This window comes from Calypte anna, chromosome 4A (assembly GCF_003957555.1).
Source record: "Calypte anna isolate BGI_N300 chromosome 4A, bCalAnn1_v1.p, whole genome shotgun sequence".
Taxonomy (NCBI): Eukaryota; Metazoa; Chordata; class Aves; order Apodiformes; family Trochilidae; genus Calypte; species Calypte anna.
The window spans coordinates 28,687,970-28,706,714 of NC_044248.1; the positions used below are offsets into that span (position 1 = coordinate 28,687,970).

Below are 18,745 nucleotides of genomic sequence, written 5' to 3' on the forward strand. Positions count from 1 at the left end.
AACTTCCTATAAAATATAAACAGATGTTTGTATTTCTGAATGAAGACTTGTTCATAGAAGGCTTTTTGATAAACATTTCAGTGCAATATCAAGTTCTAACAATCAAAAGATTGACTAATTGGTGAGGTTAGTCAGTTTGATGTGATCTGCTATACTGGTACTCCTGGTTTGTTTTGGTTTTTGTTTTAAAAAAGATATTTTCTTCAAACTGTATTAAATACAACTAGCTGATCTTAATGCTCTTCCTCAGTACAGGGACATATAAAACTTCTTTCCAGGACAACCAGGTGATTCCTTTGAGAATTCCAGCTGTTCCCTCCAGTGCAAGAGATGCTTATGCCTTGCAGTAGCCACAATTGCTTGGGGCCGTTTTTCTACCAAGTAATTCTTTAGCTTGTAATCACTGAAGGGCTGTCATTCTTTTGGTTTGTTGGTTTGTTCCTGGGATGGAAAGGGATAGGCAAGTAGTGTTTCCTTTCTCGTGTAGAAGTGTGTTTCTTTTTTATTCCAGTCTGGCCTCTCCCTCCAAGTTTTCTCTCTGCACTTGTCCCAGCTACATCTACACTGACTGCTTGCTTCATTCTGTTTACTCTGCACAGAGCACATAGGACTAAACAGTACATACTTTTAAAAATTTTATTTTATTGTGGTTATGAATTTCCCCCTCAGTCAGTTGAGGCCCACAAATTCTTTAGTTGTTATCTTTGTCTTTTCTTCCATCCGGAATTATACAGTTAAGATAGTCAAATATTGCTTGTGAAGTCAAATATTCTTTGCTTAAGTCTGAAGATCAGCAGTTTTTGTGAACAATTGTGTAGATTCTGCAAGTGTAATAGTTTTAGTACCCATCCCAGTTGAAATAAAATGAACTGTAATCTTCCTACATTCATATGTATAGTATACTTACCTGTGCCTATGTATATACATATGATTTTATTTTGACCATTTGGTAGAGAAGTGTATACCTCCAAACATTACTTTGTTTACAAAATCATACACAAAAATCAAAGATGCCCAAACAAAATTAATTATCTTGAAAAACGCAATTGTAAGTGTTAAATGTGAAATAAATTATCAAGCACTCTGTCTTCTCATCAGTGGGTCAGACTCAAAGTTCTAATTCCTTCTAAAAATTTCCTTGCATGTGTGTGTTTCTCATGATATTGCAAGTGCAACTTCAGTTTACAATCTTAGATGATAGAAGACTTGAGAGGAGAGACATGCTATGGGGTAGATGTGGTGATTAATAGTAAAATAATAAATTATCTGTGAAACACTGTGCTCTACTTGACCATAAATGCTGTCTTTGCTATGGAAAGACCGTCTTTAGTAATGCAGGGTACTGCTGTTTGCATCATTAAAAGTGTGAGTTCCCTCTACTTATTTAAAATGGGAGAGAAAAGAGATTTGAAGGCAGTAGCTGTAGTGCTGGGGGTTGTAGGGTTTTATGGCTCACTCTTGCAAAATATGGACTAAGCAGTTAAAAGAATAATACCTTCAGTGAATATAAGAGGGGATAACACAGTATTATATTGTAACCCTTCTGATGTTCATTCAGCAGCCTATAGTTTTCAGATATTACAGAAGAATCTAGGACAACCCAAGGCTATAAGGCTTCAACAGATTTTTTTTTCCAGTAATTCTTTTTAGAATTATTTATTAAATTATTTATTAAATAAAAATTATTGTTTATTTATTAAAATAATTAAAGGAAAAGAGTTGGTCCAGGATGAAATATCTTGCCTTTAATGACGTGAGATTCGTTTTTCAAGCTAGAAAATACCCGCCTTATGTCCTCATCCTTACCATTCCGTGCCTGTGGAATTAATAAAGTGAGGAAAATAATAAGAAAGTCAGGCAGGAAAATATGCCTTAAAGATCTTACAGAAAATTTTTTATTCTAGTGCTGTGTTTTCTTACAGCATTTTTCTGTCAGATCTCTGAAGTGGTCAGGATACTTTCTAGTTTGTTTGTTGGGAATTATTATGTTTAACACCAGTGAATTGGTATGTGGGGGTTAAAGTACACTCTCTTACATTTGGTGATTACTGAAAATGATGAACTTTAGAGAGACGTTAATACTATCTAGAACTAAAGCTCTTACTACATAGTTGGGGAAAATCAGTAGAATCATTGCAATAAAATATTATCTATAATTTTACTTTGCAGTTGTATACAGCTTCATTCGTGATCTCCCAAAGAGTGTAATATAACTTCTGTTAAGTAATATTAATTTAGTTCTAGTGATTTTTTATTTATTTATTTACTTTTTTACTTCTTTAGGGTGTACCTCAGTTACCATGTGCCAAAGCGTTGTATAACTACGAGGGAAAAGAACCTGGAGATCTTAAATTCAGTAAAGGAGACATCATCATTTTGCGTCGACAGGTGGATGAAAATTGGTATCACGGAGAAGTCAATGGCATCCATGGCTTTTTTCCTACCAATTTTGTTCAGATTATTAAACCTTTACCTCAACCTCCGCCTCAGTGCAAAGCACTTTATGACTTTGAAGTAAAAGACAAGGAAGCAGATAAAGACTGTTTGCCATTTGCAAAGGTAAAACCGGAATAAAAACATTATTTTAATAATTTTATAAGACTGTTAATAAGACTTTAATAAGACTATTCTGTAGTCTTTTCTGCAATTTTTTAATGGAGCTTTACAAATCAGAGGCACAAAGGGCAAGCAACTTTGCAGGCATTTCTTCCATGGTGATTAGTATTGCTTTCCTTCTCTTCCTAAATTACATATAATTTCTCTGAGAATTTATTTTTGAGAATAGAGTTTTTCATAATTACAGTAGTAATGTTCTTAATTTATGAGAAATAACCTGTTATGAACAGAAGTGTTCCATCTTTTAAAGAAAGACTTGTTTTAAATTGATGGAGTTAAGACAGTTTTGTATTTAGTTAGGAAAATATTTTAAAATGTTTCTTCCTTTAGTGCTTCTATTGTAATTAATTTCTTGTCTTTCAAGGCACATAATGATACAGAGTTTTAGCAGGAATCATATGTTCTTTATTTTTCTAATTCTTGATCAAATTGCATTGACATGTTGCAAGATGAAATGTGAACTCATGATTTTTACTAAAAGTCATGCATATTAAAAACTGAAAGGATGGCTAAAATTCTAAAAAGAAAAGATCATGGAATCATTAAGGTTGGAAAAAACCTAAGATCATCAAGTCCAACTGCCAAGACATTAAAATGTGAGCAGACAATAGTTGTTACAGCAGAACAGCAATACTGTTAAGGATGATTTGCATTAGCTTGCATATTTTTCTTAGCTTGTTGGCATGCTGTTGTGTTTTAGTAAAATCTACAGTCGTCTCGCTTGAGTAAGCGTATATATTTTCCAGTGTTCTAATTTGCATATGGAAAAATTACATCTCTAAGTATAAGCAAGCAATGTTTAATGGGCATTTTTCTAATGTTACATTCTCAAAACCGTATCAAATGCCCCTTGTAGCTGTGAAAGAAATTGCATCACTTGCCAGTATTCTTAAGTACTTGAGTAGAAAATCCACATCTAGGAAAGATTAGGTAATGAGTCAGTTGAAAAGGAAAAAGATTGCAATTCTCTTGGTTAATGCCAAGTACTTTGAGGTGGGGCTAATGAATGCTACTGACGGAACACAATGGGGATCATGGCACTAAGGACAAGTCAGATGGCTGAGATGAGTATGAACAGTTAGCTGAACTCTGACAAAACAGAAAGGAACATCTGGAACTGAATTCAGCCCCAGAAGGGGCATGTTCCTGTTATGGAGTGCCTTCTCTGTGGTTCTTGTCCATGTCCAACCATCTCTGATTACCTGTGCATTACCTGTGCATTATGGAGGGGTTATTAAATTAGAAGTTTAATTAGAGCCTGGAGTCAAAATCACTGCATGTTCACACAGGATGATGTTCTGACTGTAATTCGCCGTGTGGATGAAAACTGGGCAGAAGGAATGCTGGCTGACAAGATAGGAATATTTCCAATTTCATATGTAGAGGTAAGTAAAGTTGGGCCCTCAGTAAGTTTATGCCCTCTGTGTCTTTCATTTTCTAAAATAATAATAGTTAACAATCAGCACTGGTATTGATTCTAAAGTAACCTGAGATATAAATAGCATTAGACCTAGAATAATCTAAGATACATAAGTTTAATATGAGAAACCTAATTATCTCAGCAACTGAACCAGTGATTTTTACTTAGCTATTTGATACCTGTTTTTGTTGAATGGAATTGGAGTGGAAGTACTTGTAGGCAGTCACTGTGTTTAATTCTGAGTACTGGAGACATGCAGTCAATCACAAACCACATTTAACTGCAAAATTAAAGCAATCAGCAAGTCACAGAAATACCAAGCTTTGCACTGTCCCTAATACCTGCCTCTCAAAGCCAAATTATCACAGCTAGGAGGACAAGCTGCTGCTAAGCAGGTAAAGCTTTGGCTTTTACATTAAAAACATTTATGTATCTCCCTGCATTTCTTGTAGGTGATATGACAGTTTACAATGAGAGGTAGCAATTGAGAAAGTTTCCCCAACCTTTCAGGAGTTGAAATCTCTGTCTTCTATATAGAAAGATACAGGTGATTTAGATCAGTGTTTACAGCAGCAATGATAATTAAAAATTGCATTAACAACGATACAGAGGTTTGGAATAGTGTTTGTCTTTTTGTGATCTTGGTACTTCTCCCACTGAAGAGATTTTGTTTCAACAAATGAGGCAGAACAATAAAAGAAAAAAGCATTTTCACATTACATGTTGGATGAGAAATATGTACCTCAGGTCACAAGAGAAATGTGCAACCATACTAAGGATTGTCTGGTTTAATTCAATTTCTGAACGCCCTGATGAGGTGGAAACTTTCAAAAAAGTGATTGTGTTCAACCAACTTAAAATACATATTTTTAAAAAACAAAATAGGTATGTTCAGCTTTATAGGATGATGTAAGGATCTTATATCTGTTTATAGGAATGTTCACGACTTAAAAAATCAAAACCAAAAGGGTTTCAGCCTTCTTAGTGCAATTCTGGCTTCAGTTCAAGAAGATCTTAAAAAACAAGTTAAGAAGTTCTTGCCCCTGGCTATTCATTCCTAGCCTCTTGCAGTTAACTGCCCCTTCAGTTCAGCCAGTAAAAGTTTCTGTGGTGCTTTTTAAAACTAAATCACTTAACCTAGCTAAGTTAGAAAAAGACCTTTCCTAGGGCTGCCAGTGAGGCTAACTATTTAGCTAAGAACTCCATTTCCATCTCTGTGAAAGTTTGCAAAATGGAGGTAAACTCTTGACAAAAGTTATGTAAAAATTATATTCAGTCACAAGATGTCTTTCATTGTTGATGTTTTCAGACAAATTCCATCAATTACAAAAATGTATCCTCCCTCAGCCTTTTTAGAACAGGCACAAACACTTGTGTATGCACTTGCAAATCCCCATTAATATAGCACGGCAAATCTAGAATGATAAATAATACCCAAAGAGATACTTCAGACCAGTTAGCTGAGTTTTTTCAGAATATACTAAACCAAAACACGTGCGGTGGTAAAGAGGAGTGAGATAGGCAGAAGACATTGTTTGAATGTTGAAATACCTATTTTCTGAGGTTACATAACAGTTGTTCCAGAAAATATGCAGACAGATGATACAAACAAGTCTATCAAAACATTCGTAATTAATTTTTTTGATGTAATTTTTTACATGGTTTTTTTAGTTATCCTTCGCCATTCTGTAATCGTTGCCTGTTTTTGTCATGTCAGATGTATCTTTATCTTGTAAATCTTAGTCCACATCCTTTTTATTAATTAATTAATTAGTTAATTTTAAGTGTGAACTAGTAGCTGCATTTACTGGAGATGTTTTTTAACTCATTAACTTTAAAATGTTTACTCTGTAGTGCAGATCTGATACTTATGATGCTACAATGTAGTCACAGGATAAGCTTAAAATATCTTGAAGTCCATGAAGAAATGATTATGCGTGTTATGATTGAACGATTGCTAGTCTGTTCTATTCTTTTATATTACTTTCACTTACTGAATTTGTGGTGGTAATAAAAGCTAAGACAGAAAACATTTGGAAAGGAATTCTAATAATATTTCCATTAAAAATGTTGTTTATTAATGCATCACAAAATGTTATCTTCATCTGTAGACACATAGCACTGGGGAGTAATTATTCTACCTGAAAATGTAAAAGAAATAATGCAAAACATTGCAAAAAATTGAGTTTTATTTTCTAAGAAATGCTAACACCAAATGATCTCTCCAGTTTTACAAGAGCAAGACCTTATGAATATATCTAAATTACTAGACTTTTGACTGATGGAATATCAATTGGCTTGCCTTACAAGTAGGTGAAGCAGGTTTTTGCACAGTGGTAAAATAAAATGCAATGAGTCTACAAACTGCATAATTAAGTTCATAACACGTTTATCTCTGTGATCAGAACTAAATAAATAGTATTTTAACTTTTCTATGTAGAGTAGAGTTTTGGGTACAATAGATATTTTTTAGAAAGACCCCAAATTTGATGTTTGATGTGGTTTAACACTTAGTAAACACAATCCAAATCTAAAAAGTATATACATTTTTCCAAATTTTCTGCACTCATACAGAACAACTAGGAAAATACAAACTCCCAGAACAGAAAAAGAAAAATCAGGGAAAAGAATCTGCTTTTTGCTCAAAACATCAGTAGGAAATAATGACAGCTTTTGTTTTCCCAAGTTAATATAACTGGGAAACACCTTTGTATTAGTCCACATCCTCTAGCTTTGCTTTTAAGTAGTCATATAGAAATGTAGGAAGAAACCCCCAGAGGACCTAAAATGTTCAGTGTAGTAGAATTTGAAGTTGACTGCCATTTTATACTACTTGCATCCATTAGTTAGTGTGACATTTGAGAACTTAAGATTTTATCTACCTAGCATGTCAGGTTGGGGGGTTTTATTAGCATCTCCTCCTGTACCAAAGAGAATTGTTTCAAAACATAAGTATTTTTTGTGTGTGTCTATATATTTTAGATTGGATTGGTACTTGCTAGGTTAAACATTCTCTGTCACTGTTAAATTGTGTGATCTAAAGTTCTTTAAAGTGCTTAGGAAAAAAAAGGTTAGACTTAACAATGCTAACTCAGAAGAATGAGATAAAAAAATGATGAGAACTTTCTTCTACTTTTTGATCATTTTGTCTGCCAAGACCTTAGTAAAAAGAAAAAAAGCTGAAGAGTAGAAATAGCACTTCTCTGGTAACTATCTTCATTGATTCACCCTACTGTTCTTCAGAAAACATTTTTCCTGTCTTCATAATTGGCTACACTTACTGAAGTGACAATATTCGTATTTAGTGGTACATACTAACTTTAGTTAACTTGTTCAGAAAACTGGTGCTGGCATTACTTGAGCTTATGAATAAATCAGAGTTCTGACATCATCTTTCCGTAGCTCCAAAATATGAATAAGACTTTCTGGGAATAAACTTTGAAAAATGTAGGGGTTTTTTTTGGTTGCTCTTTTTCCCCTCACATTTCACTGTAAGAAAATGTGTGGGATTCCATATTTCTTCTTTGGAAGGGAAGGATTTTTTGCATTTAAAATATAAAATTTAAAATTGTTGTACCAAATTAACAAATAGATTATTTTATATTATAAATAGATTATTTCTGAACAAAAATTTATTAGAGACATCTAGAGATCATCTAGTCCAACTCCCCAGCTGAAGTTGGTCTTAAGTATGTATAAGTGGGTCTCAGGCAGTATACTGATATAGCTGGATTTTTAGTCTGTCTTGCTATGTTCTTAAATCTGCATTTAAGAAGCCTGGTTTTTGTACTGGTAGTGTTAAAGGTAAGTGCATAAAATATGTGCAAGTGATACTAGGAGGAATGTCATCACTAGGTCACATCCAAAGGTGTAGACAAGGCTGATTTTGTAGACTAAATCAGTATGTCACAGTTTTAAGCTGCATAGTTTAAATTCTGTTACATTATGAATAAAAGGAAAATTATTTTTTTAATAATTCAGGTGATTTTTTTTTGCAAATAATGAAATGCTAATTTGCGACTTTCTTTTGTAGTTCAACACAGCAGCAAAACAGCTGATAGAATTGGATAAGCCCTCAGGTTCTGCTGTTGACTCTGGTGAAGGTACCTCTGGGGCAGCCCACAACAATTCAACCCAAAAGCACACTGATACCAAGAAAAACACCAAAAAACGACACTCTTTTACCTCCCTCACTATGTCCAACAAGTCTTCACAGTCTTCTCAGAATCGCCACTCAATGGAAATCAGTCCTCCCGTCCTCATCAGCTCCAGCAACCCAACCGCAGCAGCCCGCATAAGTGAGCTGACCGGGCTTTCCTGTAGTGCTCCTTCTCAGGTAACTTACACAAAATAAAATATCAATAATGTGTGTATTCTTTTTTTTTAATAACTATAGTGGTTTCTGATCTTGTCAGGTTACTTTCTTCAAACTATTAACTATACCTAATTAATATTAATAAAACTTTGAAATAAATATAATTGTAAATGAAAGCATTTATCGTAGAATCACAGAATGGGTAGGGTTGGATGGGACCTAACGATCGTCCAGTTCCAACCCCCCTGCATGGGCAGGGACACTTTCCACTAACCCAGGCTGCTCATAGTTGCATCCAACCTGGCTTTGAACTGTTCCAGGTATGGAGCTCCCACAACTTCCCTGGCCAGTCTGTTCCAATGCCTCACCACTCTCACAGGAAAGAGTTGCTTCCTAATGTCTAACCTAACTCTCCCCTCTTCAAGTTTTAAAACATTTACCCTTGTCCTCTCACTACACACCCATGTAAAAAGCCCTACCTCAACTTTCTTGTAGGCCCCCTTCATATATTGGAAGGTTGCTATAAGGTCACCTCAGAGCCTCCTGTTCTCCAGGCTGAACAACCCCAACTTCTTTATACTGTCTTCATAGGGGAGGTGCTCCAGTCCTCTGACTATATTAATGGCTCTCCTCTGGACATGTTCTGGGAGCTCTATGTCCTTCTGTTGGGGAATCCAGAACTGGACACAGTACTCCAGGTGGGGTCTCACAAGAGCAGAGTAGAGGGGGAGAATCACATCCCTCAACTAACTATCTTGTTCTTTTGATGCAGCCCAGGACATGGTTGGCTTTCTAGGCTGCAGGTGTACATTGACAGCTCATGTTAAGTTTCTGGTCCACCGTCACCCAAGTCCTGCTCCTCAGGACTATACCAGTCTTTTCTCCTCCCAACCAGTATTCATGTGTGGGATTGCATTGACCCGGGTGCAGAACCTTATACTTGGTCTTGTTGAACTTCACACAGATTACACAAGTCCCACTACTGGAGAAAATTAAACTAGATTAGTTATACAATGATAGCAAATACTTTTGATCTTTTAACCTAATTTTTTTCACAGTTCTTAATTTCTTAAATGCCATAGAGATTTTTATTAAACTGTGAAAACTAGAAACTGGAGTGATTTCATTTCTTGGTTTTGTTTTTAATTCAATATAATACTGAATATCCATAAAGTGCATGTAAGTAGAAGGTAAATTCAACTTTAAAATTACATTAATTCCAGAATTAATTATATTACCATATTACTTACCATATTAATTTGATTGTGACAAACAGAAATATGTATATGGCTTTATTTATTTGTTAATCTGTTTCTTCAAAACTTCTTGTTACAAGCTACAGTAGTTTGTGAACTATTGTGTTTCACATAGAGATTACATTCTGGAAAATGTAAACAAAAGTTACAAACTTTTGTGGAAAAGAAGAAAACTGACATTGGTAAAAGTGTGTTTCACACTGCTTCAAAGTTTCTGAAACGTCAGGGGACAAAAAAAAAGTGAGCGTTCTCATCCAATACTGTTTGTCTAGTCTAAAGTTACTGACAGAAGAGTACTGTGATTATGACCATGAAGCTTACAGCTGTGTCAAAACTAGCTCTTATTAAGCTTCTCAGAACTGACGCTGCCGTTATGTTATGTTTTGTTTTTTTTTCTTTGACAGGTTCATATTGGTACTACGGGGCTCATTGTGACTCCACCTCCTAGTAGTCCAGTCACGACAGGGCCTTCATTTACCTTCCCATCTGAAGTTACCTACCAAGCAGCTCTTGGTGTAAGTACCATTTAAGAGAACTCAGCCTTCCCCTTTATCTTTTGGCTGTGCAGTAGTTTGATTTTTTTTCCCCCTCAAGTTCTGATGCACTGATTTGAAATTATGATTTTATGATGATTGTGTGATAGGCAATGGTATCAATTGTACTATAGCAAAAGCATTCTTGATACAATAATGTTTTCATCCTGCATATCCATTTCTCTAGCTTTCCCCTGTCATTTCTCTGTATAAACAGAAGCAGCACACTTCCTTCCAGACCAGTGTTTGTTTCCAGTATGAGAAGGAAAGAGATTATTCTAGGAATGGGAGGTGGGGGAAGCTTAGGGGAAACAAGCAGGATCTTAGAAAAAAAACAACTATCAACTTGAGACCACAGCTGCCAGATATGATTGTCTTACTTAACATTATCAAGATTCTCTGAAATAAGTTTCAAAACTCTGCTTTCTTCTAATTAACTAAGATTATTTTAGTTGTGTGTACTCCTGTGGCAGATGATGAATTTATCTGGTATGTCTAAGTTAGGTTCTTGTGGATTTATACAAAGAACTGTTGCAAATGGCCATCTTTTAAAGGAAGGAATACTTTGTGATGCTGTTTGTTTTGGAAGAAGAAAATTACTTCTTCAAGAAGTGCAGGATTTCATTCCAAAACCAACTGAAATTCTTATTTTGCTATGCATGTGGTGGGAAAGTGCTGGAATACCCTATATCATGCTGCAGTTATCAGAGCCTGAAATATTGATAGTGTGACTCTTTTCTTTTCTTAGTCTGATGTTTGTATCTTGAGAATTTTCATCCATTCATTTGGCCTGAGTGTAGCACAAAGATCATGTTGAGCTAAATATCTACCACGATCCCACAAATTGTTAGCAGTGATGTAATAATTGTTCTCATTCAAGTCAGTATGTTTCACATTATTTGTTCTTCAGACAGATGAGCTTATCACTTATGATTAGACAGATAGTGTGCTTTTGCTCTTCCTTACTGAATAATGCAGGTTGCATTGTAGCAATGCTTTATCGCTTTATTGCTGTTAATTCCTTCAATCTGTGGGTCATCTGTGTAATTGGTAATGTATAGGCTGAAAACACTGAGTAATTGATTTGATTTGTGCACAAGATGCTCAGATTTTGGAGAGGATGGGGTAGGCAGGGTTCAAAGAATAATTACAAAATTTCTGTCAGAAACTGTTTTTTTTTATTTTTTCCCCCTCTCAGTGTTAAGCACTTTTGTTTATTACTAAGAATCAATAGTTTGTTCTTTCTTTGATGCCAACATGGGAAAATGCCTTATCTTGGTGCTATTGCAGTCATTAAACCACCTTGGGTGCTTTAGTTGTGTTAGCTTGCTCAAAAGCGATCTCACCATTGCTACCCACAAGACTTAAATTATAGTGCTAAATGCAGCATGCAGTGAAACTACTGCCATGTGATTGTCCTCTATCCTGGAGTGCTACTTTGCACTTGTGATAACCATGTTCCTGTTTGTTTCCAATTATGCATGTAATTCCCATTGAGAATCTAAATTATTCTGTTTCTTCTTGACTTGTTTTCAGTATGGCTAAAATACAAGCTAGCAGCTTGGGGTACAGTCCAGTCATTCCTGTGTTCTTTTACTATAGATGATAGTAGATTATGCTGCAGTTTATTGTCACAAGCTGTGAAGTGTGTCTTTTACATCTGCTTTTTTTCTTGCTTGATAAACTCTTATTTTAGTTTTAGAAATGTGCAAAACAAATCTGACAAGTCAGGAGAGAAAGGGTTGTTCTTGTCTTCCTAAATGTTTCCCTTCTGCAAATACCCTCCTTGACATTCTGAGCATTAACTTTAAGCTATGGAAAAATTGTGTTTGTATGATTTAATACAACAGAAGTGGTTGGCTTGAGTCCTTTCGCTTTTGTATTTTTTGCTTTTGTAAGTATAAGCTTTTTTGTTTTTCCAAGCTTCCCCCTTTGGGTTTTTTGTTGATTTCTGAATATTAAAAAAATGACAAGGGAGTTGGGTTGGAATAGGAAGAGTTTCTCTTTATCATATAAATGCATATATCTGTCCTGAATCTAAAAGCAAAGAAAAGCTAATGTCTTTTCTTAGCTTCAGTAAGAAAGATGCTATTTTTTTATTGTCAAGAAGAGATATTTTGAGCTATCTTGTTTGGACAGGAAGTTTCTCAAAGGCAGTTGAAATTAATTCCTAGCCCTGTGAGTCTTATCTGAGTATAAGATCACATTATAGTTTGTTACACTGTTATTTTAGGAAATGTTACGGTGGTTCAAAAAAATGCCAATAGTATTGATTTTATTTTGTCCATAATATTTTTTTTCTAGATGCTGTTTGGTACCAGACTTTGTATGAAGTAAGCAATTTGCAAATTTGCTGCTAAAGTTCATAGAATGGTAGATGGTTAGAGTTAGAAGATACCTTAAAGATCATCCAATTGCCACCCCCCTGTGTGAACAGGGACACCTTCCACTGGATCAGGTTGCTCAGAGCTGCATCCAACCTGGCTTTGAGTGGTTCCAGGTATGGAGCTTCCACAACTTCCCTGGACAGTCTGTTCCAGTGTCTTACCACCCCCACAGGAAAAAAAAAAAGGACACAAATAGACTTAGGAATGAGTAAGAGTGGGATTTTTGTGTGGTAACCATATATGCTATCTGCTGCTTGTATCACTTAAGCAAATTTTAATTTGCATTCAGAAAACTTGTAATAACTTGATTTAAAAGTTTTACATTGCAGCATCAGTTTTTTAGCCTAGTTCTCCAAATGGCAGCATTAATTCTTGTTTTGAGGTTTGATTCTTTGAAACTGAAGAAGCTAGGAACTTAAGATAAACTCCTCCTAGCTGAGGCTTTTGACTGTGATATTACCACTTACACTGTTTTTTGGAACTTCAAACCACAACTTTGCCCTTAATAGGGGCATTAAATGGTCTGCTCTTCTTGGCCACTGGCAGTTTTGAACCCTGTAGGTGCTTAGTGTATTTGAAGATCTTTATAAAATATTAATAGCAGATGCCAAGTTCAATAGCCATTAGGTGACAGTATGCACATCCAATTATGGAAGGCTCATTTACTTGGAGGAAATTCTTAGATGTAATTTATAAGGTAGTTATCTAATGGAGGAGAACAGATTTTGCTGAAGAAACTCCTAAAGGAAGTATCCGATTTGAACCACAACATGGGAAAAACAGAGACAAAATGCACCACAGCAAAGTTAGAGTTACATTCAAAAGCAGCAATAGAAAATCAATGGAGCAACAACAGATAACTTCTTACTTTCATTCTGCCTTTGTAGTCTCTTGAGAAGTTAAAAGTATTCTGTACTGCAATTGATCTAATTATCCATATTGCTACTTCTGCAGATTGAATATGATGACTTTGAAATGGTGTCTCAGTATGTGCACTTAAGCAGCAGAAATAAGAGGTCTATATTTGGATGGTTTGCATACACTTATGTGCTGAAGTTTTCAAAATTAAAAATTCCTTGTTTTTTCTAATCCTGTTCTCTTGCCTACACAAAAAGAAAGAATAGTTGCCCTTTTATGTTAAAGTAGATGTTACTCTGAATTATTACTAGTGAGGCTCAGGCTGTGAAGATTATAGTATATTGATGACATTTAGCTCTCTCATGTAGTTCTAGCTGATTCAATAGTGTAAGTCAGTCAGGAGGAGTTCTTAGCCAACAAAAACTCAAATCAACTTTTGCTGGGCAGAGAAGGCAGCTGAAAGAAATGATGAGGTTTTGTATGAAAGGCCTATTCTTGATAACATATATTTACAGTTTAGGAATTTTGTTAAACATGAGCTTTAATTTGTTAGCCCTCAGGGCATTTTTGCAAGTTTCTTTCTGGACCTTGTGAGAGTAAAGACAGTTACTGAATGCTTTTTTCCACTGCTGTGCCTTTTGTTTTTCTTTGTGTGAGCTGATTATTGATCTTCAGTTGACTGATCCAGGAATGCAGCCTAATTATATTTAAACTTAGAAATATGTATGACTTTCTGGAGCATGAGTTTAAGTAGTATTTGATGTTGCTGGCTTATAGGCTTGAAAAGTGCATTTATTGTTTGAAAAGCAGTTGCAGAAACTTTCAATATTTTCCCCTCAACTACCTAAAATAAATATACTTCAAATTATTTTGATAAGTGTGTTTCATTAAATCACATGCGGTTTATATATATTTTTTCACTGAATGTTGAACATGGGAACTGTCAAAACTAGCTTTAGATCTTGAGGTAGGTATCTTTCTTAATAGCCAGAGAAATGTTTACATGCCAGAAGACTTCTTCAAAACTTGGCTAGACCATTTGTATCTCTTTTATCAAGGTGTAGCTGAGCAGGCTGAGGTTCTTGTCTCTAATGCCAATCTGGTAAATTAGTTTTCTAAGTACTTGCCAAGTCCTTAGGAGTTTAATTGGGCTATGTCTCAGTGCAGGTCTCATTACCATACTAATAGACATGGGTTGGGGAGCAGAACCTGAATAAAGCAGAATAAAACAGAACTGGGGAGGTGCCTTTATTTGAGCTTAAAAGTTCAATGTATATTGTGTGTTCAAATTAATAAAACCCCATAGAAATACAGGAAGCGTGGAATTGCGACAATTTTGATATTGCACATGAATAGGTTTTATTTTAAGGATTTCCAGCTAATCATCTCCTAATGTGATTTATGTGTTGTACCACGTATAAAGGAATATAGATGCCTAAAAAAGATTTTAATTTATATTCTATAGATAGGTTGCCTACAAGTTAGATGCTCACATTCCCCTTGGGTTCAGCTAAGACATTTTTTGAAGCTGACTGGGATGGGGAAGTAACTTCTTCTGTAAAGCAACTGAAAGAAAAATGTTGATAGGACTTACCAAGGTAATTTAAGATTGTTGAATGAATGGGGATCTAGAATGTGAAGCAAATGCAACTGCTGCTCTTGTAAATAACTCAACTATTAGTATCAAAGCCGACAATGATGTTTCTCCAGCAGGTTGGGTTATGTCTGTTTATTGCTCGATACCAGAGTCCTGCTTGGTTGTGAGAAATTGTTAATGTATGATTAGAAAAATTACGTTACATAAAGTAGGATTATTTCGCAGTATGCCATGAAGTTAATACCACAGCTAAGCATAAGAATTTTGGCTGAAAAACTACAAAGAGAAATCAGTTTTCACTATATATGAAAGCTTTTAGTCATGCGGTTCTTTGCTTTGTCTTGGTAGTGTACAACTGGTTCAGAGAGCTGTCTCTTTATTAACAATTTTGCCAAATGCAGCAAGGTAATAATCACACAGTGTAGAACTAAATCTTATTTTCCCTATAGGTTTTTCTTTAGGAAAAAAAACCAAACCAAACCAAAACTTTTTAAAGTAGGCTGTTTTAGGGGAATTGAAATGACTTCTAATTATATTTTCCAAAATGATAATGTAGTGCTGTGCATTTATATGCTGATGTACTGGAAGAGCCAGGTAGTACTTCAGGACTTTTGCTAATTTATAATCTTGTTTTGTGGTTTTTAAACCTGAAGTGGCATGGTTTAAAATTTCATTTCAGTGTTAAGGGATTGCATTAAGTCAAAGACCATGCATGAAGTTAATTCAGCCTTACATTTTCTAATATTGGAGGGTTTTTATTACTCTTTTTGTGTGCGTTGTAACACAAATAATTATTTTTGAAAGGGGCAAAGGAAAAGTTCTCCTTTTGTGATAGACTTTTCCCAGGAGTGTCAGTACACAAGGTCCTAAAGAATTGTCTGAGGCTTTACAGAGCAGAAGGTAACAATTGCTCCATTGATTATCAAAAGGCATAGAAGCCTGTAGGCAGGACCCCCATTACGATTTGCCTATAAAGAAACTGTGCCTTTTTACTGGGGTGTTAGTTAAAGATTACCAATCTCGATAATACTGAATTTCAAAAGCTAACTCTTTAAACTAGAAGAATGGGGGAAAGTGGTAACAATAGCTCAGTGACTATGGTCTCATATTGTGCGCCCTTTTGTAACCCACACATCAAAAGAAAATTCCCCCCAGAAGGAGTGGGTTTCGGTGCACTGCTGCTGAATTGTGTATTATGTTTCAGGTTACAAAAACAATCATGTAACTACAGTCAATAACAGGATGCATAATGTACCTCCTGGAAAGCTTCTGAATTTTTGTTGAATCCTATCATAAAGATGTTATAATTAGAACCAATGCTTTCTGGTTTTCTTGTGCTGGGAAACTGCTTGTCATTTGCTTAATTAGCTGCCAAGACTTCCAGATTTTGAACTGGAAAAGGAGAAATACAGACAAACCTATCTTTCCATTTATATTGAACCCGTGGGTAAAGAAATACTGAACTCAGCTTTTTTTTTCTCCCCCATTTCCTTAGAACGTCATAGATTTATTTTTTTTTTTGCAGCTGATTCAACTCATCAAACAAATTTGATCATCTGTTGCTTTTTTTTTTCTTATAAAATCAGAATATGAATCCCCCACTTCCACCACCACCTCTCTTGTCTGCTGCAATCATTGCATCAGCCTCCTCTGGACCTCAGTCTGCGGGTGTAATACAAAGGCCTACATCAGGATCTACTGACCAAATGGCACATTTGCGACCACAGACTCGTCCAAGTGTGTAAGTAAACTTTTCACCGGTCAGAAAAATGGAACAAGATTAATACCTCACATGTAGTCTGTCATGCCAGATGGCTATGTTCTACTAAAATTCCCAGAAAGCCAAGCATACAACTCAGATCGAAAGCAACAAAGCATACATGAAGGTTATATCTCCAAACAGCCTTCATACTGAGGTTAATTTACATCTTAGGTAAATATAATCAGCTGTTGCTGCATAGAAAGAGTATTCACTTCAAAAATATAAAGTATTTATCACACAGAAGATGAATGAATTCTTGTGATAACTATGAAGACTGTATGACTCACAGGTGGCAAATTCTGGAGTGAATTAATTCAATGGTTTTTTATGTATTGAATGAAAAGGCTATTCTCATATGGATTAACTTATGCCAAAATGCAGTATTTCATTTAGACTGGTATATTAGCATTTAATTGTCAGACTGCTTGTGTATGTTGCGATTGAAATATGACTGAAGGATCTACAGTTCAGCTAATCAGTGGGTGGCAATTTGGAACGAAGGCAGGAAGTTGCTAGTTAGAAAGTCTTCACACTTGTAGTACAAGTCAATGTGCGTCATCCTTCTTGGTGAAAATATTTTGTATGTTAACATGTGCTGCTGACAACATGTTCTTCTTGGAAACTTCTTTGTGTGCAGTTTGGTGAATAAGAATGATAAAAGAAAAAAAAGTCAGGAGTGACTGCACCATCTAATAAGATAATTTGAATAATGCAAGGACCACTTCTGTTCTGTCTTTATTTTTGTCTTCCAGTCAGGTTTCCTCCCACTCCAAAAGAGCACCCATCTTGTATAGCAGGTGTAGCTGGATATGGGCTCTTTCTTTGGTGTCAAGCATTTTAATGCTGCTTATTGCAGATAATTGTAGCTGCAGTTAATCAAGTTCCCAACTCATTTATTCCCAGCCTCAATCTCCAAAGGGTTGCTCTATATAAGGATACTAATGAAATTTGGAATGATTTAACTACAAGTGAATGAACACCATTTAAAGCACATCAGTTGCTTTCCCATAAATTCTTCAGTTTGTGGCTTTGTAGATAACCCCTGAACCATGTACCCGTGAAGCCTTTTGTTGCCAGTGTGTTGTCTTTAAAGCATATTTTGGACTTGCTTTACAAGCTACCTATATTGCCTTTAAAGCATTTTTGCAGTTAATGCAAAGTTTCCTCTGTGTGGACAGCAAGGAACAAAAATACAATCCAAAAATGAGAAGCATACAGTTAATGGTATCGTTACTGCACACAAGAGACAATTTTGATGGTAGAAGGTTTGGTAAAGCTACTTTTTTTACCCTTGGGGTTACAAGGAGAGGGGAAGACAATAGCATTGCAGGTAATTGTGGATCCATTTTCAAAAAAGGGTATATTCTATCCATCTACTGTTATTGGCTGCCTCTTGTGAAAAATGTATTCTTTTGGAGAAAATGCAATCTATTACAATTCTATTTCCTATAGGACTGGGTCCATAATTATATAAACATTTTTATATAAAGGGTACAACAGTTTTCTTGTGTTCAAGTTATGGTAGAAAAGAGAACACTGGTACTTAAAACAGTATCTCTTTTTAATGTGATAATACGAAGTTGTGCAATCTTACTTGAACATGTCCCTAGGAGTATTCCAGCATTCAGCTGTGGGAGATCACATTTCTGTATTATGCATTAATGTTCCTTAGAAGGAAAAAAAAAAAAAAAGTAATAACCTTTACCAAGTGAGTAACTGCTATCTACCTTACCCATAGATTTCAAGTTCCAGTAACATCTCTCTTTTTTTTCTTTTTTTTTGGCACTGAAGTTTTACAGGGAGATTCTAGTTTTGTAATGGGAAAATGTGGAACATAGTTCTGATACTGATCTTTCACTCCCAACTAACAGGGCTTCTCCATGCTCCCTATTCCTCCAGAAAAAAAGCTGGCATATCTCAAAGTATGAGCAATAATGTAGGGAGAGAGAAGTGGGATATGTTGGGGTCTGGAGTTGATAAACATCTATTTAATTAAGTTCT

The 18,745-nt window shown here is 35.4% G+C and overlaps 1 protein-coding gene across 2 annotated transcripts in view; it reads left to right on the plus strand.

Moving 5' to 3' along the window:
* The window catches only part of SH3RF1 (SH3 domain containing ring finger 1), a 78,222-nt gene that overhangs the window by 46,221 nt on the left and 13,256 nt on the right, over positions 1–18,745 (plus strand). For both annotated transcript variants that reach the window (XM_030449694.1, XM_030449693.1), the window contains exons 3-7: positions 2,284–2,559; positions 3,906–4,001; positions 8,070–8,372; positions 10,012–10,122; positions 16,569–16,723. In XM_030449694.1, coding sequence (XP_030305554.1) covers positions 2,284–2,559; positions 3,906–4,001; positions 8,070–8,372; positions 10,012–10,122; positions 16,569–16,723 — 941 coding nt within the window. The remainder of the gene's footprint in view (positions 1–2,283; positions 2,560–3,905; positions 4,002–8,069; positions 8,373–10,011; positions 10,123–16,568; positions 16,724–18,745) is intronic.